A 26,867-nucleotide genomic window follows, 5' to 3' on the forward strand; every position below is an offset into this window, starting at 1 on the left:
TATGAATTGATTTGATTAACCATACTAGCTCCATTTGCAACCATGAATAATGTAACCAGGCAGAAAGTTGACATTTTCATGGAAAGGTTCTATCATTTACAATCTAAAATTGCTAACTTTTTTTCTTAGCTTGTAGGTAATATGAATGATATGAAAATATTGCTTTGATGAATCAAGGACACCCAATGAGAGGATAAAGACAACATTTTGAGTTTCAACTGATATCCTTTTATTACCAGAGCACACATTAGCAGGCATGAAAAGTCTTCATAGTTAGGAAACAAATGAAACTCTATAAATCCAAATAAACCAAGAGTCTTAAGCTTAATTACTTTCCCTTCAACATCTTAGAACACTTTCTGGGTGGAAGTGCTAAAGCTTCAGCAAAATATTAAGAATTTCAACGAGGATTATATAATATACATATATCTTCTGTTAACCAGACAAACTTAATATGAACCACTACGTATTTACTGGAGACAATGAAAGGTTAGCATTTAACATCAAGCACAGGAATATCCGGGAAGCCAAGTTTGAACTAAGTCAAAGTTCCTAGTGGGATGAGGAGGCCCTTCAAAAAGAAGATCTAAGCCAGAGATGACCACAAGATTCTTCATTTCTAGTAATATCCTAGAACAGAGAGATCACATGGGATAGAATCTCCTCATTTATTCAACAATCATGTATATGAGACCACTGCCAAAGAAACAGTGGTCATAATCCCTGCTCTTTAAGCCTTTACAAGTTTGCTCACATGCAAGACATGTACTCAGGAACCTTCTTCCACACTCCCTGTGCACTTTGATTACATCTTCATCCATGCACTGGCTAACCTCTATCTTATAACCTAGTTGTGGCTGTCTGCCCTGATACACTATGAGTTCCTGAGGTCTCCTTCATCCTCATCTTCCTTCCACAGCAAGTGCCCTGCCTTCTTAAGCACCCAGCGCATACCACAGTGATTCTACTTCAAAACAAAAGGTTTGGCTAAACATCACAGCTCTCCAAATCTCTCTAGATCAGCACTGTCCAATATAAATATAATGTGAGCCACATATACAATTTAAAATTTTCTGGTAGCCACATTAAAAAAAATTCAAAGGAAAAGGTAAAATTAATTGCAATAATATATCTTATTTAACCCAACATATCAAAAATTTATTTCAACATGTGACAATATGAAAATTATTAATAAGATATATATTCATTTTAATGCTAAGTTTTTGAAATCCAGTGTGTATTTCACACTTAGAGTACATCTAATTTGCATGCTAAATATTCAGTAAAGTGATAGGTAGTCCTACCAAAACAATGAAGTTATGTTTAACAAAAAAAATACTTTACACTGCTTCAGTTTTTAATTTTAAACTGAAATTAATGAAAATTAAATAAAATTAAAAACTCAGTCTCTCTGTTGCAGTAGCAACAAAGACAAATACAGTGACACTCTCACAGTGACAGGGACAACTTAGATTCCTTTAGATAAGGTCTACCAGAAAGGTGAAGAAACTAGAAGTCATGCCATATAAGGAATGTGGGATAGAGGCTGCTGGTGTTTGACCTGGAGAATGGAAAATTGGGGGTGGAGGCAGAGAGTAATGAGAAAGCCTGGAAACTATTTTCAAATATTTGAAATGCTATCGAAAACAAGAAAAATTTGATTTGTTCTTTGTTGTTACAAGAATAAAACTAGGCACAATAGTATACCATTAATACAATACTTTATACTATAAACCATATACTTCAAATTTAATTCATCAAAAGTGAGAATTTCTAACACAGAGATAGATCAAAGATGGAACTGAACTGCCTCATAAAGCAATTGAGTTCCCAATCATTGAAAATATTAAAAAGTCAACTAATCACAGTTTCTGCAGAGGATATTTAAGAAGTAGGAAGTGCAGGAAAGGTGTGAGACTAGAATTTTATAACTATATTATCAACCCTAATATTATATTATTCTATGAGATTTATCATTATCTCAAGGACATGTGCGACATATTACAAACGTTCACCCAACATCCAATTTTCCTCTTCTTCCAAGAATGCTGTAGGATTATATATCCTCACCTCTTTGAAGTAAGACATGGCCATGGAATTAATCACTTCATTGACTAATAAAATGTGAATAAAAGTGATGGGTTTTACTTCACGTTACTATTGAGTGTAAACATTTCATTGCTAGTACTCAACTCTCTACCTCTGTTTTCCCCTTCCTATGAGCATAGAAGCACTTGTTGATATGAAAGTCCAATGCGGAGCCAGCATAGAGGGAAAATTTGTTCCGTAGAGTCCTGTACACCCCAATGAACTGTGCATAAACAAGAAATAAACCTTTGTTGTGTTAGGCCACTGAGATTTTGGAGATGTTTGTTACTGCAGCATAACACAAGCTGTCCTGACGTATATTGTAAATTCTTGCTCGTGACCTCCAAGAGGAAACAACACACAAAACCATGACCAAAACAGTGTAGTTTGGTTTCTTTTGGAATAATTAGGCACCTCAAGGACAAATGAGATTTCTAGCTTGGACCATCCACAAACATTCAAGCATCACACATCTACTTATACACGTCCAATAAACTGCAAAAAGAGCCAGTTCACAGCCAGAGAAGCATCAGACAAGGCCAGTAATTTACATGTTTCTCTTGTGATATCCCAAAGTACATTAGAATTCCTGGCACCACATTTTCTAGCCATCTAAAATCAGCTGTTAATTATTTAGATCTAAAGACATAAAAGCAGACGATTTGCAGGACAATACACACTTGGATAATTCTAGCATAGAGAATTAAATTTTAAAACATCATATTGAAAGCACTTCAAAATAACCCTCGAGGTTTTCTGGACCTCGAATCAATTTCAATGCCTTATAACAGATACTCAAACATTTGTGAACTAACCTGAATGAAGTCACATACTACTGTTATCTATATCTTGGTATTCTTTTTATGTTGTAATTATCCACTTTACTGTCATGGGGAAGAAAACAGCGTTTTGTAAGGCTTACTTTTCTAAAGGAAAGAGGAAAGGAAACTGATGTTCTTGACTAAATGCTCCCACTGTGTGCTTGGTTCTCCTCATATGTGATCTAATCTAATCTTCCCTGGTCCTGGGAGACAGGTATTGTTAACTCCGTCCTACAGACAAGCAATCAAAGCAGAATTAAAAAATTTTAAGGTCATACAGCTTATGGAGCATGGATTGAATCCAGATCTGTCTTATTTTAAAGTCCATGCTCTTTCAACTACAATATCACTGGCTACAAAGGTTTAGTAAAGTAGTCAAAAAGAAGCCACCCTAAAATATGTTTACGCATTCTTCTAAATCTTTGATTGAAAACATTAATACAAAACAATGGGAACTGAACGAGAATTCTCAATTAGCAAAAAAAACAAGAAACCCACCCAGAGGCTGCACATGTGAAAAGCCTATATTTATACACAGCCATCACGTGATGGGTAATTAGCCAGGTAACTATAGGTTTTTCTCTGCTAGAAAAGTACACATTTCATCATGCTTTGAAATCTGCCTTATTATCAGCACTGCTATGAAAACAATGTTTTATTTCTTATTGAGTGAATAGACCAGGCATGAAGCATTGTTTTTGTCGGGCCTAATAGAATACTTTCTTTGTGAACCACAGGAGTAGAATGGGCAGTTGGAAGGTGGAGATATCCTCCACCATGATTAGCAAGTAACCATTTTAAGAGAGGTGAGGATTAAAACAGCGCAATTGCCTAGAATAAAAAGTGTTAGATGTCATGCTAAAACCATCTCTTTAATAACCTGTCACCTAAAAAAAAGACAGATTACAAACAAGCTGATAGTAAAAAAAGATAAGGCAGAGCAAGTTCAGTCTGGATTTGTTTATTTCCCTGCAGATTTTTGTCACTACTCTAATCCTAAAACATGAAAAAGACTCCCTCGAGGAAGAGACGAATGAATAAGTGCCAGTATTAATTCGTAAAATGTCCACACACAGCAAACCCCTACAACACCACCAAAAATCCCAGGCTAGCAGGCTAGCTTCGAGCATGTTCAAAAGTTCTCTCAATAAGTTTGCCAAAGTGAGTCTATAGATGGTTGACTACAAATTAAGCCAAGAATAGCCAGAAACCAAATACCGCAAGTCTGTTGCTTCTCCTACCAGGTACCAATGAGACAGCCCCTCCACTAGAGGGTGTCCTAGGAGGTGCTGGAAAAGAAGTCAAGTCAACCATTGAATGCACACAGGTGTCCCAAGTAGACTCAGAGCAGAGAACTCCAGAGATTTCAGAGGAGGTTGATCATAAAAGTCGCAATGTTTACTTAACCTACTAGGTATAGCTTTGAAGTTTGAGTACCTACACAAGAGAGTTAAGATTGTTACTAGGAAGATAAGACAAACACATACAAAAAAGATACTGCATTATATTGCTGGTTATAGAGTAAGGTGCTCAATAAGGTGGTAGAGACACTAAATGTGATGGGAGCTCCATAAGCAGGGAAAATCCTATAAGCTGGATGGCTAACAAGGGCTTCAGGGGCTTAAACTGAGTCTTAAAGAAAAGAGAATTCCTACAGGTAAGAGTCCTGGAAGGGGCATTTGAAGAACGAGTAAAGGCATGAGCCATTCAAAATAACACCGGAGAGTTTAGGGGGCAGGGGAGTGGGTCTATGTGGTCAAAGAGAAAGAAGACCAAGCAGTTAGAAGAGTTAGGCTAAAGCAGAAGGTTTACATAGGGATGGGAGATAAGGTAGAGAGACAGACTATCCTAACAGTCTGTGTGCACTTTGAGCTGGCAATTCCACCTCCACAAATATAGAAGGAAATAGTCATGGATATGTGCACAGCTACAAGAACTTCATAGAGGCTGTGGGAAAACAGAAGCAACTGAAACAGCCAACAATAGCAACACCTCTATAATGAAACATTATGCAGGCAGAAAGAAACAGTGTAGAGTATGTTACAACGTGGAGGCATCATCACAAAATTGCATCTGTACAAATTTAAATTGGGAGGGAGGCAAACATTAGATTTCATTTTTATGGGGAAAAAGAGTGTACAAATAAATTTTTGCCTATACACACATTCATCTACATTGGCATATAGATGCTTAAAAATGCAAACAGCAGTTACTTCTGGGCGGGAAGAAAATAAGCAACTTATATTTTTCTGCTTTTTGCTTTTCTATATTGCCTACATTTTCTAATATGAATATGGATATCATTGGTAAAACAACAATGAAAGTTATTTAATAAAAAAGAAAAGAACTGGAGGCTGGGACTAAACAGTTTCCTGGATGCTTGCCTATAACATTGGTATTTTATCCAGTTGGCACGAGGTTATTGAAGAAGAGGGGGCTACAGGCTGAACGCCAATATTTTAAAAGGGTCAGAATTATAAAAGATGTGAGAAATGATTAAAAATTTAAAAAGCAAGTGGAGGGGTCCAAAGGAAGAGAGTTCGAGGTAAGGCACGGCTCGGGGGTTTTAGGGAAGAAGGAAGCATCACCACTTCATCCCAGCACACTAGCTAAAAACACAGGGAGGCAACTCGGAAAACTCCAGATCAGCAGCACTATTTGCTCAGATACTCTGAGCATGAAGCACCACAGAAAGCCTTTGAAAACCCACTATTATTCCAGTCTGCCCTAAATAAATATATTTATTAAAATAGGGTAAAAGTCCAAACCTCAGCTTTCCTCTACAATGACCTATACAAACTACAGACTTAAACACATAATGTTAGGGGAGAGAAGGGGAGTGAATCTTTGACATCTAGGAAAATTAATGTTTTGCAATAAAATCTCACATTTAAAGTACTCTAAAAGATAAACGAGCTGTTTGGAAGAATCAGCGTCAATACTAATGAGAATTAAGCCTAAATGCCCAAATCAAATATCTGTTCACAAAACCCTCTGGAAAAGCCACATCAATTCACCTGTAGGATGTATGTGCTTTGTGTTCCAAGGTGATGCTATCGTGGTCACAGCTCTAAGAATGGCCTACAGTCAGTAATCATGCAGTGGCTAAAGACAAGAGAGGTGGAAAGCAAACAAAAACACTTTAGAATTACAATAAAAGGAGAAGAGCATTATGCACTTCCAACTGGAAGAGATACTGTTGACTCAAACCTCATTTTTAAACCACATTTGAGGCACAGAGTCTATGCTGTACTTTTTAAGGATATTTAATAGACCATGTGGGCCAATTGGGTTTGGTCTTCAAAGTAGATGCCTATCACCAAATGAAAATAAAATTATCACTCCAAGTTTGCCAATCTCTCCCTGATACCAGAATTTTTATGAGCTTGCAAGAAGCCAAGGCTATCTAAGACTTTTTCCAGTAGACTTGGGGGATGTCACCAGAAACTAAAGGTGACATATATAGATAGCAAGGGACTCGGACTACAGCTGAATTTCTTTCATCTTTGGTTATCTTCCCATTAGATGGTGACCACCACAAATAGTTCACCATGAAATTAACATTTCTCATTAATGAGGTTGAAACAAAAGTATGGGTTGGTTGCCTTCTCCATCATGGTCTTTTTATCATAGATATGGCCATAGAGTACCTGATCAAAGACAAAACACCAGAAAAACAGAAAATGAAAAAAAAAAAAACAAAACCCAAGAACAGCTGAAGTCCAGGAGGATGATAATGAATTAAACTAACACATATGATAATTTAAGGAAGACTTGTTAGTCTTTGTCCTATTTGATCAGAGCAGCTTCAACAAGCTGGGCACCAAGCTGGTATTCAACTGTGGACCTTTATTGAGGCAAAAGCCAATTTGGGGAAGTCTTACCCCAAATGGTACAGTATACAACTGGAACTACAGAAGCTCAAAAGACACAGCACTGATATTGGGCCACAGCAGCTCCAGCCATGTTAGTTGGCAATGACGTTCATTAGATAATAGTCTACATTTAATACTACTGTTAAAAAAAAAAAAATAGGTAACTACACCTCCAAACTTCAGGAGGTATAGTGGCTGAATAACATTTTTTCCCCCTTTTTGCTCTGAGGACTAGAAAAGTCAAGGCCATACAGCTTTAGCGAAGGGAGTCTAATAGTTTTGCCAGGGTCATGTCCTACCTGGAGAGTGCCAAGCCTGATGGATGTATCATGGCCTCTCTTTTAGTGGAAGCACTCCTAGTCTGGCTCTAGGGTCGTCTGCAAAGACGAGCGGGTACAATGTAAAGGGGTAAGCTTTTATATTTACATTCTTTTAAATATAAAAGAACACCTAAAGTGTGTCCTGAGATGAGTAGCAAGGATGGTGAGACATTTTGAAAACAGATTCTGGGGAAGAATTGAAAGAAACTGGGGTTGTTTAGTGAAATAAACAGAGGATTGAGGACTATTTCAAGAAAAGAGGAGAGGAACATCAACTGTACCAATGTCCAGCCTAACAATTCTATGAAGAGCTGCAAAAAAGCATGACTTTCTTACCTTGTTCATACATCATATCCGAGAAGTGAATACTGGTAACCTGAATACTAAAAATAGTACTGAAAGCTCCAATTTCACTTTTTTTTTCCTACTTCTGCCCCGAAATCTCCAATTCTAAAAGTAAGCATAAATTCTCCAATTTTACACACTTCTTTTCAGTTGACTATCCATCTTCAGTCCATTATCAAAAGAAGATATGAATCTGGAGTTCTAAAAAGCATTCATCACTCTAGAAAACACTAGAAGATCCGCAAGTCAACAGAAATTCCAAATGAAAGGGTCTTAACTTGGAATGAGCTTTCACGAACAAAGGCAGGATGAATATCTAGACAGCACTATCAATGACCAACTGTTGACTGGCTCACACATGGTTAGATTTTTCAGACTTCCCTTTCGGTAGGAATAGCCAGGATGACTGAGTGCAGACAGCATACATGATTGTTATTCATTCAAGACACTTTTTACGTGCTTATTCTACCATTATTTCAGGACAATGTTCAACTATTTGATTACATGGCCAAGCTGAATTTTAACTTTGAAATGAAATGAAATAACACTCCCTTATGTGTTCCCAGGTCCTTGGAAAATATCCTGTCACTAAGTTGTTCTAAAGCTTTGAATGTCTTGGATACAGATTCTTGGAAGTGGGAACTTCTCCTGTCAAAGGTCCTTTGGGCTGTCACTTTACAATTGCATGAAGCAATCTCTTGAAGAAAGAGCCATGTTGGCACTTGAACAGCATGCTTCTCCAGTGTTAACTGTGCTATGATTAGATTCTTTAAAGAATGTATGGTTCACACAACAAGATTGTCAGAGACCTTGTGAGAAGGTCCTTTGGAAAGTATCTTTACAAATTTTTGATAAGCCCCATATGTAACTGATTTTTATTTTGAACTCAAGGATACTATAAAGGCCAAATTTGTTTCAGTGAAGAGGCCCTTCTGTAGGGATTCCTCATATTCATGAATAGAATAATTCAAGAATATATGATCTAAGAAACCTTCCGAATTTCTATCTTAAGGAAAATCGTATAGCTAGCCCAACAATGGAAATTAAAATATAAACAAATACCCTCACAAGACTGTTTAATGTATATACAAAATTTACATCAAGGAAGGAAGGAAGGTAGGAAGAAAGGAAGGAAAGAAGGAAAGGATTGTCCTTGTAAGAAGCATGTCTTCAATTCTAATAAGTTCATTAGATGTCTCAGGTGAGAAATCCTTATTATTACAAACTGTCAGCACCTTAGCATGCTTCTTATTAGAGACATTTATACTGTTTTCTTCAACACAGAGCAAGAATCCTTTCACAGCAACATCCTAGGAAAAAGCTTGACATATCAAACTCAAAAGTGATCTGAAACAACCATTTAAAATACAAAGCATCCAGAATTTCCAAGCAAAGACTATAGTCAATTTCCATCTAAACGTACTTGAGAAGTCATTTTCACTACTGGCCACTTAGGTCCCAGCTTATTTTGACAGAATTTTCAAGAGGAGAAAAGTTATGTAATATAAAATACAAATATATATCTATATATAAATAAACATATAAAACATATATTTTATATATGTGTATATACATATATATAAATAAAAGCAAGAACCTGAAGGATTTTAACTATCTGCCTTCTACTGAGGCCAATAGTAATGAGCGTAAACCCTGCCCCAAATCATTAGAATGTGTGATTAGGGGAATTCAAAAGGGACAAATAAGCTAGTATTTTCCCACATAGCTCCCTATCACATAGAACCTCCTTCTGATAATGATACTATGATGATAATACCATCTTAGACTTCAGTATCCCAAATGCTTCCACAGATATTAATTTTTTCTCAGTTGATCTTCTTAAAAATCCAGTGAGATAAAGCAAGATACCCATTTTACACACAAGGAACCTGAAGATATGAACATACAGTGACTTTTCCAGCAAGTGACAGATCTAAAGGACAGGTAGAGCCAAGATTCTCCTGACCTCTCATCTACTGCTCTTTCAACACCACCATGCTGTCTATTCCCCAATGTATAGTAAAGGTCCCAGCAACAGAAGAGACAGGGGAAGCCATTCTTTCTCAATTTGATGGGACTTTAGAAACAGAAATTCAACGAAGGGAGCCCCCACCATTAAATTCAGCCGTACCCACACCCACTTCTTTTGGTCTCTTTTCTCGATTTCAGCTCAGATTCCTCTATCTTTTCTTTCTTTTTCTAGAGACACATTTGGAGATGAAACCATTCATAACTGCCCATCCACAGACAGTTTGTGGCAGCATAATTGACAATGAGTCTGCTGCAAAAAAAATGAAAATGTTGTTTTAATAACCTTGGCCTAAAATACATTCTGTTGTACGCCTCAAAGGGTTTCAATAAAAAGTCAACCTGTAGAGACATATTTTCTTGGCTTAAACAACAATCCAAAGCATATAAATGTAGTCCAACTATAATGACATATTTATAGGCCAATAAAGCTTACACTGCAGCTTTCATACCTCACTTAAAGGAACTCTGTAAGAAGCAGTGTTATACAAAATAATTTGATTTTTTTTCAAACTATAGCCCAAGGAATAAAAAATGCAAGTTTGCCATGTTTAACTGATAGTGTTTATATTCCTTAGTTGCTAAAAATTTTGTAAAATGAAATAATTCTTCATTTGACTACTTCCAACTGCCATACCAAATATGGGTATCAAGTCCACTTTATTACAAAAGCTAAGTACTGTAATTCTAAAGACAAAAATAAATAACTAGAGGCTTGTGTAGTGAATGATTTAATCAACCCGATTCTTCTGGAAAAACAGGTTCCTGTGTTCGTTATGCTTATGAATAATACATTCCTTAAACCCTTCTATTTTAACACAGTTATTTTTTTCTTTTCTTTTTCTATAAACTTCAGTATGAAACTGTCTGAAAGAAGGTAAAACATTTCACTGAGTAAAGTCACAATCTGAATTGGTTTCATATTGAACTTTCTTTCTTTGAAAAAGACAAAGAGGAAGGAAGGGGACGAATGTACACTAACACATCTCAGAAGTGTTTTTGAAGATTATTAGTTTTCCCACTATCTAGCTCTGTAGTTTTAGTCACCAGTCATTTAGAATCTTAAATGAAAACTCCAAAGATTTTTAAAAAGCAAACATGACATCCGCAAATATTGTCCTTGAAGGGGAAGAGTTTAAAAAAATGAAAGAGTTGTGATTTGAATCAGAGCAGTTATTGGAAGCTCCCATTTGGGGCAGAGTTTCTCTTTGTGGAGTATTAATTTGTTGGCAGACACACATTTGTGAGAACACTCTTGTTTTTTTACTATTCAGACAGAGACAGGAAGTGACACAAACTGGGATTAAATGGAACTTATTCTATCTAAACATTGAGCAAGAAGAGTTCTTTAATTAGCTCTTATATGGTAAAATCCCTTCTTTAAGAGTCAACCTAATTATTTTGTTATTATTGATTTTTAACATGATGAAATGATTCAGTTAAAAAAATAACATATTGGAGTTTTACTTTATCCACAGAAAGGTGAGATCTTTCCATTCTTTGCTTACTTCCAACAGACAAAAAAGAGGGGGGTCTTAAGTAATCTCAGAGTTCATCTTCTTTCTTTGGTAAGAACAATGAGGAGTTGGAAGGGTTCTACAGAAGGAAAAACCTAATAAGTGTGTGAACTTCCATTAACAATGTGGTATTGGAAGTGGTTTCATTGTGGCCAAGAGAAAAGGAGATAAGAAAACCACTGTGTAGAAAGAAAAGTACAGACAACAAATATTTTGATGTTGCATACGGAGAAAGGAAGAGGTTGAAGAGAAAGTTGCTGGGACAGGAATGCATACAGCAAATGACACCCTCTATCTCCCCAATGTAAATCCTAACAATGTAGACTTGTAAACCTTAGATCAAGCAGATACTGGAAACTCATTACATTAAGGAAAGTTTTTGTTTCTCTTTCCACATTATTACAACACAGTGTGCATTCCAATTACAAAAGCTATTTGTCTCAAATTCCCCACAGTTCATACCAACTGAGTAGAATTTCAAGGCCCCAAATTCTATCCTTAAAGGGGTATTTTACATTAAAAGAAAAAAAGAAAAAAGTCCATGGTGTTTCTTGTTCACCAGGGGCGAGCCTCCCAATCAAATCTCCTGTTGATTATTTTCCCTTCCTCAGCATTAATCTCAGAGCTGTCTCCCAAATGAGATAAAAAAAAATCAGAATCACCTAGAAGACCTTTTATCAGTATACATTCCTTGGTCTTGCCTCAGTTCTTCTACTTGAAGAACCTGGAGAAGCTGGGCTCACTAATCAGTATTATTTTAAAAATTCCCCTAAGTGAGTCTAATGAACAACTAGATTTTAAAACCACTAAGTACTTTGAATATTCACTATAAACTAATTTCTTCTGGAATCAATTATTAAAAAGGTAGATTACGAACATTTTTTAGAATTCAGGAAGATCAAAACCTCTAAATCTTTTGATAGAATTAAAAGATTGGGTGTCTTTTTATATTCATTAATAAACTATCAATTTTAAACACAAAACAACTCTGCTATAAATACTCTTGTTTATATGTGTGACATCAAGCTTAACCATCTAGACATCCTTTTGTCCCCCGTGGGTTTCCTGTTTAGTTTTTTATTAGTAACAGTATATTCCAGAACTAAAAAAAAAATCAAACAAACAAAAGAAAGAAAGGGTTTAATGTTAAGGAAAACATAAGACAATAGCAATACAATTTAGATCATGTATTTGGAAAGTAACACAACAGATGTATTATTCAGCATTATCACACGTCAGAAGACTAGTCATTGTGTGTTCACAAAATTGGGGGGGTGTAACAGCATACACAGGAAGATTAGTAAAAAGAAATGTTTGGCTTTAAAAGGAAAACCACTAGATTAATAATTGTCTCTAAATGTGCACATGACAATCAGGCTGCCATGTCCAAAATATTATCGTCTGACATCTACCAAAAGATGCCAGGAAGCTGTTGATCGTTAAACTCAAACTGCAAGAAAACACGAGTGCTATTCCCAAAGCACAACACAGCTCATCACAAACCAGAATTACATGAAAGACACCGCCAGTTACTGGTGTTATTCAGTCTCTTTATGCCAATTAAAATAAATAATCTAGGTTTATTATAATAGTTAAATTCTAGGTTAAAAAAAAACAGGAAGTTGTCACATTAAGGCATAAAATAGGGCTACGAAAATCAGCATTGTGCTAGAATGAAAGAAAAAGATGCCTTCATATGTTAAAAGTGAAGTTCCTCTTTGTCTAAAGAGGAAATAACGAGTCTAAATCAGAGGTCAACAACTCTGGTCTTGAGCAATGCTAGGAGAGTAAGTCAGTGAACACCACAGGGAGATACCAACAGGAGAAAAACAAGGAAAGGACACAAAAAGTCACTGGAGAAGAAAGTCTTAAGGAAAAGCAATAGAATTAATTATAAAGCCCCTCATATCCACCAAACACTGTGCTAGACCCTTTATATCTTACATCTCACAGTGACCCTGTAAAGTTCCCATATTTTTCGGACGGGGAAACTGAGGCTTGGAGGTTAAATTATTTGCCCAAGGCCATACTGTTGAGTAAGCAGCAGAGTCAGGATTCAAACACTAATCAGAATACCCCAAATCCCAAGTTCTCCTTTAAACTTAAAATGGAAGAGGGAAAGGAAGGAAAGAAAAAAATATACGGTTGATGCTGATCACTAAATGCCAAAAGCTCAGGGAAACCTATGCCATGAGTTCCCAACCAGCGGTTCCCCGGCTTTGACATTGCTCTCCTGCTCCACATTAAGTAACTCATCTCTCTTCCTCACTTTGCTTTCCATACAATGTAGAACATAAAATTCTGACCTGGTGTTAATAGATGTCATACTGTATGCTTAGACCAAATATTTAACCTCTTTATCTATTCAATTTTAGGTGCCCTAATTAAGTCTTATGCCTTGACACCAACTGGAAGCTGCTTAAGGCCACATGTTATATCACCCAGTTTCTAGCACAGGGCTCCGCACATAGGAGGCCCTGTGATCCAATAGGTAATATCCATCCTTTACCCACTCAGTCATCTGTCCATCCACATTCCCAGGTTCCACTGAGGTTAAAGAAATGATATATACATGACAGGGTTTCCAGAAAAATCTACAACAAAAAAAGTAAGTTACTGTATACATCCACACATTAGATTTAGAAGTACAAATTATATTTACCAAGGTCAGCCTTTTCCTTGAGAACATCTTTGAAGTTGAGTCCACTGTTTAGGGTTGACTGTCTGTACTTCAGCAGAGCTTCCTTCTGTCCATTCCTTCCCAACGCCTCTGTTCTCACTGACCCAGCTTGGAGGCCACATCTCCACTTGGAGAAATCAGAATGTACCCACTTGACCAGGTCTTCAAGCTTCACAATCACCTTTTCGGAAACAGCAATGACTTCATCCTACAAGAAGTGGTTAGGAAAGAACAAAAAATATTACTCGTGGTTCCGAGGTAAATGATAAATTTTCAACAAGCCTGTCTGAAATATCATTTGAGTGGTTTAGCCTTATGCAAGCAGACAATGAGTTTTTAGTGACAGAGAATCTTCAATAACTCACTTCATTTCAATTGCTTTTCACTGCTAGTTGTCTAGTTGAGGAATAATTTATAGGCTATATTTCGTATATGACTAGAAAGTGTCCAAAAATTCAGCAGTAATTCTAATAGCCATTTTTAATGCTAGTTGCCAAGACCCACTCTACCTATCTGACTACTTGGATGAAAGCTAATTTTTAGGTGCAATTAATTGCAAAAATAAAAAGTGAGAACTAGATGACTAATGGTTAGTCTGTCTTTATATAAATGGTCTAAGTAAATCTCGGATTCTTGGAACTCTGACTCACCCCAAAATTCCTATGTTTATGGTACATTTTCCCTTGGCTTATACACAAATATTGAATTTAACTTTTGTCCTAAAATTAAATAAAACTGTGATGCAATCCCAAAAGAAATACTTCATAAATGTTATGTGCTTCCCACTGAAAGAAACTTACACATTCTCATGTTTCTTAAAAACTTTGTAAGCTGAGAAATGAACTGATTTTTTTCTTTTAATACATATGGGGTAAGAGGCAAGAGGGCGAGTGAGGAGAAAGCCTTTGAATCTAAGCAAAGCAGTTGAAACTTCAGTTTCTCCTATGGATCATAAATTTGAATTTTAAGCATCTCTAATTGCTTCCAGGAAACAACCAACTTTTCTGACTCAGAACTAATCCAGCAAGATATTTAGTAGATATCCATACATGGAGCAAAGGAGGGCCTCTCTTACCCGAAGAGTCTTTGGAAAAGGCTTAAGAAGATCATCTCACTGGGTTTTAAGTTAAATTACTTGAAGCATTTGACATTTCAACTTGAACTGACTTCTTTCATTTCTTTTACTTCACATTTCTGAAGAAAGTTTAGCTGTGAAAACCCCTAAGCTTACAAAATCTTAGAAATATTTTTGACAAACAACAACAGGAAGATGTCTCAAAGCTATTAAACAAAAGGAATTCACAAGTGATTTTGGCTAATTTTGCTGTTAAACATGACTCTTTCCTCCTTCTCCCCCACCTACACACACACACACACACACTCTCTCTCTCTCTCTCACACACAGTACTGCATACACTACTCCAAAGCAAACAAAAAAGGGTTTATTAAGATAAGTGTCACACAATAAGAAGCCCTGGATTTAGTTTTTAAAAATGTTTTTTTAAAAGGTAGGGTCTAAAATTTCACTTTTCCTCATCCAGTTCCAAGCTGCTTCTGAGAAGGAAGTTTGTTAGGCAGCAGCAAAATAACAAATACTCTATCAAAAATAAAAAGTGAAACTTTTGTAATGGAATCCTTTCTCTTATCACAATTAAATATGAACTTCCACTAAACTGGAGACAAAGGAGAAACTGTTTTTATCCTCTGCTCAAGAAAAAAATTTCAATACTTTATAAACAACGGGGCATATTACAAAGTACTATTTCAACGGATGACTTCACTCAGATTCACTACACCATCCTCTTGAAATAAAAGATCTGTAGTTGTCATGCATTTTATAGCTATTACATGGTGATTATTAAATGTCAGAATAAAAATTCAGGCTGGGTATTGTTTCAAAGCATATGGGAACAGCTTCTAGACAGGGCACACCAGAAATCAAGTTTACAATATCCTGGAAAATAATTAAGTATTATGGTAAATAAGTCTCAACATTAGCAAAGATGGAATTTGGCAATAATTTTACCAAATATGGTTCCCTAGAAGAGACGAGTTTGGAGATGAGTGTTATTTTCAATAGCTCTAACTATGATCAAACGATTATCATTTCAATTACCAGTTGCTTCAGATCTTTTCCAAGAAATGGCATGACTAGCTCTGGCTGGCTTACAACACCCGCCAAACAGTTTATTAACCCAGAGAAAATACAATCCTGATGATGTCATTGATGAATAAATCCATCTTTCAAGATTCAGTCTATAGATTTTGTCCTCCCTCCTTTTCTCTCTCTCTGAGACAGACCTTCTGAATATATCCACAATACATAAAAACAAATACAGGAATTCACATAAACATGCACAAGCCATAAACCTACGTTTGGATTAATTGTGAAACCACCAGAGTGTTTCACTGTGGATTCACAGAGAAACTGGCCCTGCAACATTGTCAAATGCCAGGATTTAGAGGGAAATCTGATAAGCGGAGGAGGGGGAAACAACAAACCAACCCGAAAAACAAAACAGCCAACATATATATAGAAAATGTCTCAGGAAACATTACTTTGTACACACAATGCCATAAATCACATGTTCGTTATTTACTATTCTGAGCAAGTGCTGAGTAAAGTTCCTAATACTTACCATCCTCCGGCAAGTCTCTATGTCTAAGAAAAGAATTTCAATAAGCTTCATCTCATGATTACATTAGCTCTTTGCAAACTGAGAATTAGCACTGGATAAATACTGCTGATTTACTCTAATACAACACAAAAGGAACACAAAGAAAAACACTTTGTTATTCTATTAATGTACCTTGGCTTTTCAATTCACCAGGCTCCTAATCAATATTTATGTAGGCTGCGTTGAGACACTTTCTAAGTCCATATCCCCTTTCATCATTGTTTTAAACTGCCTATTTCTGTAATTTGGATTTTGTTTCTACCACTGTATAAAAAGAGCTTATTCAATCATGGAATCCTCTAAGTCAGAAGAGATCATCTAGTCAAGAAGTCATAAATCCGTCAGCCCATGTGTATGGCTGGCCTCTCCAAGTGTTCTAAAAATTGACAAATTTTATTTAAAAAAGTGTCCAGACTTCTGTCTTCTCTTATAAAATAAAAGGGGTATCTGGCAAAAAAAAAAACAAAAAACAGTCGAAACTGAGGAACAGTTACTTTCTTTAGATAAGATGCAAGACCTCTAGTTTACCATTGTCTCCACCACTCCCTATAGCCTTACTTTCAGTCCACTTTTCCCTTACCTGCCTGGCCCCTTGGGCAGGCACCCAACATTTAAACTTGCAAGCCCTGATTTAGTCCACCTCTCTCATTATGATGATGAGGAGAGTGAGGCTCAGTGATATGTCCCAGTGCTGACTTCTGATATAACTTGGACAAGAATCCATGTTTCCTGTCTGTCAACACAGCATTCATCCTGGACTCTGGAGCCAGACTGCCTGGGTTCCAATCCCAGCCCTGCAATTTACTTGCTGTGGAACACTGGACAACTTCTTTAACCTCCCTATGCTTCAATTGTTTTTTAACATATGTTTAAAAAAAAAGATAATAGCATTATCAATAGTACTATCTACCTCTCATGGTAATCGCAAGGATTAAAGGGGTTAACATAAATGAAGTGCTATGTCAGAGTTAGCTATCATTATCATGGTCATTGCTCCTCTGCATTGGTGTTTTCCAAAGTGTGCATGGGCCAGCCCGGTGGCTTAGCGGTTAAGTGCACGCGCTCCGCTACTGGCGGCCCGGGTTCGGATCCCGGGCGCGCACAGACGCACCGCTTCTCCGGCCATGCTGAGGCCGCGTGCCACATACAGCAACTAGAAGGATGTGCAACTATGACTTACAACTATCTACTGGGGCTTTGGGGAAGGAAAAAAAAGGAGGATGATTGGCAATAGATGTTAGCTCAGAGCCAGTCTTCCTCACCAAAAAGAGGAGGATTAGCATGGATGTTAGCTCAGGGCTGATCTCCCTCACAAAAAAAAAAAAACAAAAAAACAAAAAAAAAAAACAAAATGTGCCATGAAGAGATGAGTTTATGGGTAAACTTTTTTTTTTTTTTTTAAATATAAGTTACTCATTGCTTATTTATTTTTGTGGTCACTTCCATTTTTGGGAAAGTGGTACTGGTTTTCCATTTATATAAAATATAGAAACTTTCCTCTTTAAATAAACTTAAGTTTAAAAATGGGTCAATTTGAACAAAGCCATTAAGTAAACACAGGGGATGTGTGGGTATGGCAAAAAAATAAGTCAAGATGCTATGAAAATGTCTAAAATTTGGGACAGTGTGTTGTATCAGTGCTTCTCAAAGTGTGGTCCAGGAACCCTGGGGAACCCCTGAGAATATTTCAGGCGGTCCACAGAGTCAAAATAATGATCATAATAAGACATTTGCTTTTTTCACTCTTATTCTCTTTCAAGTGTGTACAGTGGGGTTTTCCAGATTCTATATCGTATATGATATGGCGAAAGAGTAAATGCAGAAGCAGATATGAGAATCCAGCTGTCACTATTAAGCTAGGCTATAAAGAGATTTACAAAAATGTAAAACAATGTCACTGTTTTTACTAATTTTTTGCTTTTGAAAATATGGTTAATTTTCATCAAAATGTGTTACATTTACATAATGGGTTTATATTGCTATTTTTATTTTATTTTTAAAATTAACTTACAGTAATGTTTCCTTTTTTGGAGTAGAGTTTTATGAGTTTTAACACATGGCAACCACTGATCTGTTCTTGCTATAGTTTTTTCTTTTCCAAAATGTCATATAAATGGAATCATACAGTATGAAATCTTTTGCGACTGCTTCTTTCACTCAACATAATGCCTTTGAGATCCATCCGTATTGCTGCCTGTATCCATAGCTTGTTCCTTTTTACTGCTGAGTAGTATCCCATGGTATGGACGTATCACGAAGTTTGTTTACCCATTCACCCGGTGAGGGACACTGGATTGTTTCCAATTTTGGTGATTACAAATAGAGCTGCTATAAACACTCACATACAGATTTTTATGTGAACATACATTTTCAATTCTCTAGAGTAAATATCTAGGAGAGAGATTGCTGCATCATATGGTATATACATACCTAATTTTGTAGAACTGCCCAACTGTTTTCCAGAGTGGCTGTACCATTCTGCATTCCCACCAGCAATGGATGAGAGTTCTAGTTGTTTCTCATCCTCGCCAGCACTTGATACTGTCACTGTTAATTAATTTATTATTGCTATTCTAACATATATGTGGTGGTTTCTCATCATGTTTTTAATTTTCATTTCCCTAATGATTAATGATGTCGAACATCTTTTCAGGTGCTAATTTGCCATCCGTATATCCTTTTTGGTGAAGTGTGTAAGTCTTTTGCCCCTTTTTAAAATTGAGTTGTCTGTTTTCTTACTGTTGAGTTTTGAGAATTCTTGTACCTTCTGGATACAAGTCTTTTGTCAGATACGTGGTTTAAAAATATTTTCTCCCATTCTGTAGCGTGGCTTTTCATTCTAATACAGTGTCTTTTACAGAGTAAAAGTTTTAAATTTCGATTAAGTCTAACTAGTCAGTTTCCTTTTCTTTTATGGATTGTGGTTTTGCTGTTATATCTATGAACTCTTTGCCTAATCCCAGGGCACAAAGAATTTCTTTTAGGTTTTCTTCTGAAAGTATTATAATTTTACATTTAGGAGTATAATCCACTTTGACTTAATTTTGTATGAGGTGTGAGGGTCAGCTTGACATTCATTTTTTTGCATATGGATGTCATATTATTTTTAAATGAATTAAGTATTTAAAATTATTTCTCAGTTTTAATTTCTAATACAGTAAATATCAATAGATGTAACCCACATAAACAAAAGCTCTTTGGGGTCCTCAGTATTTGAGTGTAAAGAGTCTTGAGTCCCAAAATTTTGAGAAACACTGTATTAGATCACCAAACCAAGGCCTTTCTTATCCTTCATTTTCCTTGATCTCTTAGTAACATTTGACAATGAACAACCCTATCTTTGACTTGAAACTCTCCCTCTTGTTAAGAACTGTGAAGGGTCTGAGATTTTACTCTACGTGCAAACTTACAAGCTAGCCTGCCACAGTTTCATGGATCCTGGCAGAGGACACTAGACCTCTCTGGTCACAGACAAAGGAGAGTTTATTGCTCACAGCAATAGTTGTGGTCACAACCAACACATTTGTGTTGGTTCTTTAATTCCCAATTCCCAAAAGGAGATGCAAAGAGCGCCAGATGATACCTGTACATACAGTGGGGTGCCTTACAGGAGAAGGACCCTGAACATAGGAACCCAAACTGTTAATACTGGTCAGTAAGCATGCCTGCCCTTTGTTCTGGAGGAAGACACAGGCTCTCTCCCCCAAGGCTGTTCACTATATAAACATCCTTGAAAAGACAGTCCAGAACAAAGGCAGTCAGTGGCTCTGCTCATAAGATGTGCAGACACACAACGCACGCATGAAAAACACCTGCCGCCTCTACATTTCTTTGCTTTGTTCAATTTCTCTTCTTGCTTATTCCATTTCCCTACTGGGAAAATGTAGGAAACATATACCCTTAGATGCAGTCTGGATCCAGGTCTTCTTTTTCTGCATATCACTATTGAAGAAATCATTCTCTATGGGCATTGTAATGTGCACCTCTAAGCCCATGACTACATTCTACAGTTTGATTCCAAAAATTAATCTCGATTCCAGTTCCTCGTTGTCAATTTAGATGTCTCAGAGTCAACTCAAGCTCAGTGGAACTGCACAGTCCATTTGGCTTATGTGTAAGAAAAGATCTTAGTTGACACAAGGGGAATTCCACACCCCCCAACTGTGGCTAACTTTTCCCCATATCTATTCTTCCTTTCTTCTTTGATAATAAACTGTTAATTTGCTGGGCACAGAATAAAGGCACCATTTTTCTGCTTCCCTTACAGCCAGATGCAGCCACGTGACCAAGTTCTGACCAACGGGATATGAGTATTAGTGATGTGTGCAATTTCCAGGTCATACCCTCAAAGGGAATGCGTATGCCTTTGGACCATATAAATGAGGGCAAATTTCTCAGGAGAAAAATATAGAAGGTCCCTAGATGACCTCACAGAGCAGAGCCACTACACTAGCCCTGAACCACCCACCTCTAGGCTGTGACACAAAAGAGATTTTGAACTTCCAACTTATTTAAGCAACTTTAATTCTGAGTCTCTATTACCCATAGCTGAACCTGTATTTCTACTAATATATCATTCCCCAGGAGAGAGAACATGAATGGAACCTTCCCTGTAATACCACGTGGTCCCCAATGACAGATCATTGCTAGGGAGAGCTATATTCAGCTATGTTAACAGAGTCTAAAGGACAGTAAACACATAAGTGTAATATCAGAGGAGTTGAAAGGGAGAGGATGGAATGAGAACAGGAAAATAGCATATTCATCTCAATCTTCCCCAAATATATATTTTTTTTCTTTTTGGTGAGGAAGATTGGTCCTGAGCTAACATCTGTTGCCAATCTTCCTCTTTTTACTTGAGGAAGATTGTCCCTGAGTCAACATCCATGCCAGTCTTCCTCTATTCTGTATGTGGGATGCTGTCACAGCATGGCTTGATGACCGGTGTGTAGGTCCGTGGTCCAGGCCACTGAAATGGAGCACATGAACTTAACCATTACGCCACCAGGCCAGCGCCTCGAATATCCTAGATTTTTAAAATACTTGTTGTAGCAGCTGAAATACGCTGAAAGTTGGGAATACAAAACACATCAGTAGGTGATGTTACCCAAATAAATTGTGGAACCAAAACAATAGTCCAACTGGTTCCACAGGAGTGGGAAATTTTCATCAAGATAGAAACTAAAAATGAAAACTGTTGTGTCCAATTTTATAAAGACCAGCAGCAACCACATCAACTTGTGCTTTAACCATTCGTGTCAGGCATGTGTACCTAAGGTGTGTCCCAATGGACTCAGGCAAGGGAAAGAAAGTACCACCATTGGGCCTGGCTGGGTTGGCCACTCCCTTGCTTTCAAGCCTCCCTCAGACACACTGCAATTCAAGGCACCTCACCATTTGCCCCTGTTATACTGCTTGTTAAACATTAGCATGCTCTGCTAACAGGACACATACAGAGTGAGTAAAAAGGTTTCACTCTATAGGCATGTAGTTGCCAATCAGAGGTCCAAGAAGGTCAGGCAAGACAGAATGGTAACGTGGGTTGACAAGATGAAGCTTGCACTGGCCAGCATAAAATGAAGACAACACAGTGAGCGTTTCATGAAGCTAAATTTGCTAGATTTCAATCACTATCCTTGTATCAGTTAGGATCAAACAGGTAATAGATACAATACTTGAGTAATGATAGTCCAGGGAGGGTTTTACAAAGGGACTAGCATTGATCTGGATGGGCCCCCCTGCACACTCTTTCTATTTAAGACTTTCTCTCTCCTCCTTTCGTCTGGTGTCATAATATCCTTTTCTTCCTCTGAAATGAGGATGGCAATGGATGGTAGTAGTCGTTTTTTAATGTCCTTAGTAGGCAAAATAAAATGATATCCCTAAGTTGGTCCCTGAACTGGGACTTACTGTTCTGATTACGTGTGACATAATGTTAAATCTTTGTTAGGCATCAGTATTTGATGCTGAATTGCATAATTCTGTCTTCTACAATAAACACCTCAATTATAGAGACTTTTTAGTGGCAAGTGCTCATGCCCAACTTCTATTTCTCTTGTTCTTCTCAAAGAGCCAAGGACTGTGCTGGGCCTAAAGCATTCAAAAAATACTTATTTTAATGGTCCACCATCTCTGGATGTTCCATGTTGGGCAAAACTAAGGGGTAGCTGAGAAAGCACTGGCTTCTGAGTCTGATGGACCCAGGTTCAAATGCAGCTCTACCGTGTTGAATTTTCATGTTAATCTTGGAACATGACATCACGTTGCCAAGGTCTCATCTAAAAAGAAAGGAGAAAATAGGATCAAAGAACCCACCTCACAGGGCAGTTAGAATGTTAAAGTTGTTATAGCACAATGGTCAACACAGAGTAGGCATCTAAGAAATGATGGCTATTACCATTATTACGTAATATCACTTGAACTGAAAATCAGGGAATAAGGGTGAGTGGTATTCACATGTCCCCTGTGAGTCACTGTGTGTGTTCCTAACTCTTCTTAATTCTTTGGGACCAATAACACCCTTGTAGCTCCTGCTGGGTACCTCCAAGGGAAAGTTGGGCCAGAAAGCAATGAAGAATGTCTGGGCTTCCAAGTCATTCTCCTCAGCCCTCAAGGATACAGCAGTGGAAAACTTGCAGATGCTCTGCTTTACCCACACACTAATCTATGAAATTAACAGACAGCATTTTATCTAATCCTTTGAGGACTCTGAGGAAAGTGTTCTTAGACCCATTTTAGAGATGAGAAAACTGAAGTAGAACCAGAAGCCAGCTTTGGGAGCACCGTCATCTTTCTAAGAAATCGGCCTCTTAAGCCCTTTCAGTGGTAACACTCTGCCCTACTCCCACCCTGGGACAACAGAACCCTCCCCTACCTCCTGCCAATTTCCTGAGGGGGGTGGGAACAAAAAGGATTTTAATTTTTAATTTGTATTGTGTTTTTGTCCCCAGACTACAGAAATCGCCATTAGTGCGCTGGTTAAAAATGTGAAGAATTTTCTGTTGTCTGAGTGATGAAGATATCCTCTCAAGTCTGTGCTAAGGGTTAATTTGACCCCCTTAACATGATGAAATGGATTTGCCATGGAGGCTCATTAGTGTAGTGGGTTCCAATTTCCCAAGCCAGCCCCTTCTCTTCCAACCTTTTCCCTCCCCCTCACCAGACATTTGCGTGAAGCTTATGGCTCAATGAATTTTGGAAATCCATCCTGGCACAATTAGAAGGGGTGAGCAAACAGAAGACCACTCTGAGGAGCGAATTGTCAGAGGTAATGTGACTATCCTTTATGGTATAGCCAAAGGCGTTTGTGTATCAAACAAGTAATTCAAAAATCCTAAATATTTTATGTTCCTAAATACATTTTTAATACACATTAATCTAAAACCTGTTAGGCTGCAACCTGCTCCCCTGACCAGGAGGCCATGTCCAAAGAAAGCCCCAGGAACATCTTCTCATTAATTCCTAGGTCCATTTCTTTCCCTTTGGGCTTATCATGCACGCACCTTTTTTCTTCCCTAAAATTAAAAACAACTTACACAGAAAGCAAGAAAATGCATACCAGCGTCCTAGACATTTCCTCTCTAAACAGGAAAGCATTTGACATGTACAGAAGATGCCTTATGCCAATGGTCAAGCCTGCCCACCCTTCCTTTGGCCAAACGAATAGGGTGTTAACTCCACAGTCTATTTTTTTAACTACTTTCGGGTTGCCCTAATAAAAATTAGCTTGGCACCCATATACTTAGCTCTAGCCATTAAAACATAAGCAAAAGAAGATAAATGAGCCCAATTCCAGTGTTACAGCTCAGTTGAGTTACCTATAAGAACATTCTAGAAAAGCAAAAACAATAACAATAAAACCCAAACTCAACCACCACCCAATCCAGATGTTCCAAAATGCTAAATGACTCCAAACTATTACTTTTACATCTCCTGATCTTTTTTCACCTAGTTTTACAGGCACATGACACCCTATCCAGGTATGCAATTTCAGCAGGGCCCATATTCCATAAAGACCCTAAAAGGAAGAAGAAAACTCTTTGCCCCTGTTGGTATGTGAAAATCTCAGTGGAAGCCATCTGAATCATTCAAGGTTATTGGTGATCTGGCACGGAGTCTTGATATACTGCTGTCGTTAATAAGAAGAACAGTCTTCACAGAGAATCACTGAAAGCCGTATGCCTATTTAGAATGCTTTAATGTAGAAACCAAGTAAATCTTCCTGTTTTGTGTAGCCTCTATTTAAACATAAACATATGATTTAGACATGCTCCCTCTTGTTAAACATTTTTTTGCTCTGTTCACTTAGCACAGTTCACACTATTATCCTCACATGTACAATGGCAGCGGAATAATTTGAGACCCACAGCTTTATTTAATAATGTAATTATCCTATATTGGATTACTAAAAGGGGCTTTGTATTTTTAAGTTCTAGTTTTTCCTATACTGGTGATATGCTCTGCCACAGTAAATGATTCAGGCTTCAATCAAAAGCTCTAAACTCAGTTTGGAAAAATATTGAGTGTTTTTGAATAAGCCAGGATTAATGCAAGAGCCAATTTGCAGCCACAGTTGGTGACCTTTCTACTCTTGTTCAAAGACTGTGGCGTGGAGGCCAACACAGAGGACAGACTCGAGCAACTACAACTGCCTGATTCCAACTCTGCTGCCACCTCAGGGAGGTTATATAAACCAGAAAATAAAGCCCAAGTTTTCCTCAAGGTAAACTTTTTGAAGGCAGGGCTGAAACTTGTGTAGCCTTCCACGCTTTCCAATATCCTGTGCACTCCCAGGTGGAGCTTAAAGAATGAATGAATGGATGGATGGATGGATGAATGCTACTGGGTGTTCTGACGAAACAGTTGCAGAAGGGAATCCAGAAGGAGCCATCCTTAGCACCTTTAAGGGAGCATTCACAATCTGAGCTTCATCCAATGTTATTGTCAGGAGGGATTTTATTTTAGCTTTTCCCCAACTCAACGCAGTCTAATCCAATCAACCTGTATTAATTCTGTTCTGTTCCGAGCACTGAGCTGAGTACCAGCTATGGAGAGATAATGACGAATAAGACATCGGTGCTCCCCTTCAGAAATGCACAGTGCCCAGGCCTTCCTGTTCCCTGCCTAGGAAATGAAGGTTACTCTCTTTCTAGTCCTTTGCCAGAGAATCCATTCACTCTTGCATTCCCAATGTTCTGAGCCTCTACTCTGAACTATGTTAGGCACTAGGAACAGCTGGGGAAGAAGCCCCTGACTCATGGATGCCAGTCTCGGGGAGAGGTAGAGGGTCAGACGGTAAACAATAGCCCTCAGCTAAATGTGATTTATAGAACGAGAAGCTGTCATAAGTGATTTCATTCATTCAATAACTATTTATTGAGCACTAAGTATATGTCAGGCTTTGGGGTTACAGTCAGTAATAAAACAGACAAAAATCCCCACCTTCCTAGAGCCTACAGTCATGTGTGTGGTGTGGTGTGGTGGTGGTGATGAGTGTGTGTGTGTGTGTGTGTGTGTGCGTGTTGGGGGAGAGGGCAGTGGGGCAGAAGAGCCAGATAAATAACAAAATCTCAAGCAAAAGAACCAGAAGAGGCAATAACGGGAGACCAGGGGTGGAACTGGGGATGATTTCACATTAGTGGTCAGGGAAGCTCTCTCTGCTGAGACCCTAAGAAAGAGAAGGAGGTGGCAAGGGTAAGAGGGAAGGGAGGCCGGAGAAGAGCACAGGACGCTGCAGGCAGAGGGAACAGGATACAAAGGCACTGTATGGGAAGAACATGGTGCATTGTCACATTCAAGGTTAAAAAAAGAAGAAAACAACAAGCAAAATACCCCATCCATATGTCTTTTGTCTGATGTGTGCTTCTAAATTTGAATCCAGGCTCCTGTTCTCTAAGTTTCCAGCAGTGTTAGCATGAAAGCTACCCCATAAATCCATTTCTGTTATTAAAAATTGACCAGAATCTGCTTAATGCCACCTTTTTCTCAAACCTGTAATGCCTTCATGTGTATGTTTTCAGCATTTTTTTGAAAACCAAGTTGCATCCTCCCTGAAAGAGTTTTCCCATGAGTCACTAATGTCCACAGAATTTAAAAGATGGAAGGCCAGCTGCTTCCTGACATATGCACAAGGTTGAAGGTTGGCTAGGAGATGCTCATCTCTAACAGATACACTTACTAGAAACACAAACCGGGGCAACAATCCCTTTCATCTGGATGTTTAGGTCTTCTTTACATGGACATACGCCAACCTGATTTAATGCCCCTCCTCAACCACTGTGCACGAAACATACCTATTTTCTTATGCATTAAGGAGCCTGTTTAATTATACCAGTTACAGGATCTTCTTTGCCTTTCTAACTGCAGACTCATCGTCACAACAGACACAATGCCCTTTCTAGCAAAACTCTTCAAATTCACTGATCAAGACATTAGGTTTAAGAAAGACCCAATGTGGCTTGTTGACATGCTCAAAGACTAACAAATCTTTAAAAGATTAAAGCACCCTGCTGTCTA

General features: G+C 37.8%; 1 protein-coding gene across 1 annotated transcript in view; it reads right to left on the reverse strand.

Annotated features, from left to right (window-relative positions):
• The window catches only part of ARID5B (AT-rich interaction domain 5B), a 175,173-nt gene that overhangs the window by 130,381 nt on the left and 17,925 nt on the right, over positions 1 to 26,867 (reverse strand). The window contains exon 3 of the mRNA XM_004427094.3: positions 13,657 to 13,882. Coding sequence (XP_004427151.1) covers positions 13,657 to 13,882 — 226 coding nt within the window. The remainder of the gene's footprint in view (positions 1 to 13,656; positions 13,883 to 26,867) is intronic.

Source organism: Ceratotherium simum, chromosome 6 (genome assembly GCF_057802395.1).
Source record: "Ceratotherium simum simum isolate JZ-2026a chromosome 6, ASM5780239v1, whole genome shotgun sequence".
Classification (NCBI taxonomy): domain Eukaryota; kingdom Metazoa; phylum Chordata; class Mammalia; order Perissodactyla; family Rhinocerotidae; genus Ceratotherium; species Ceratotherium simum.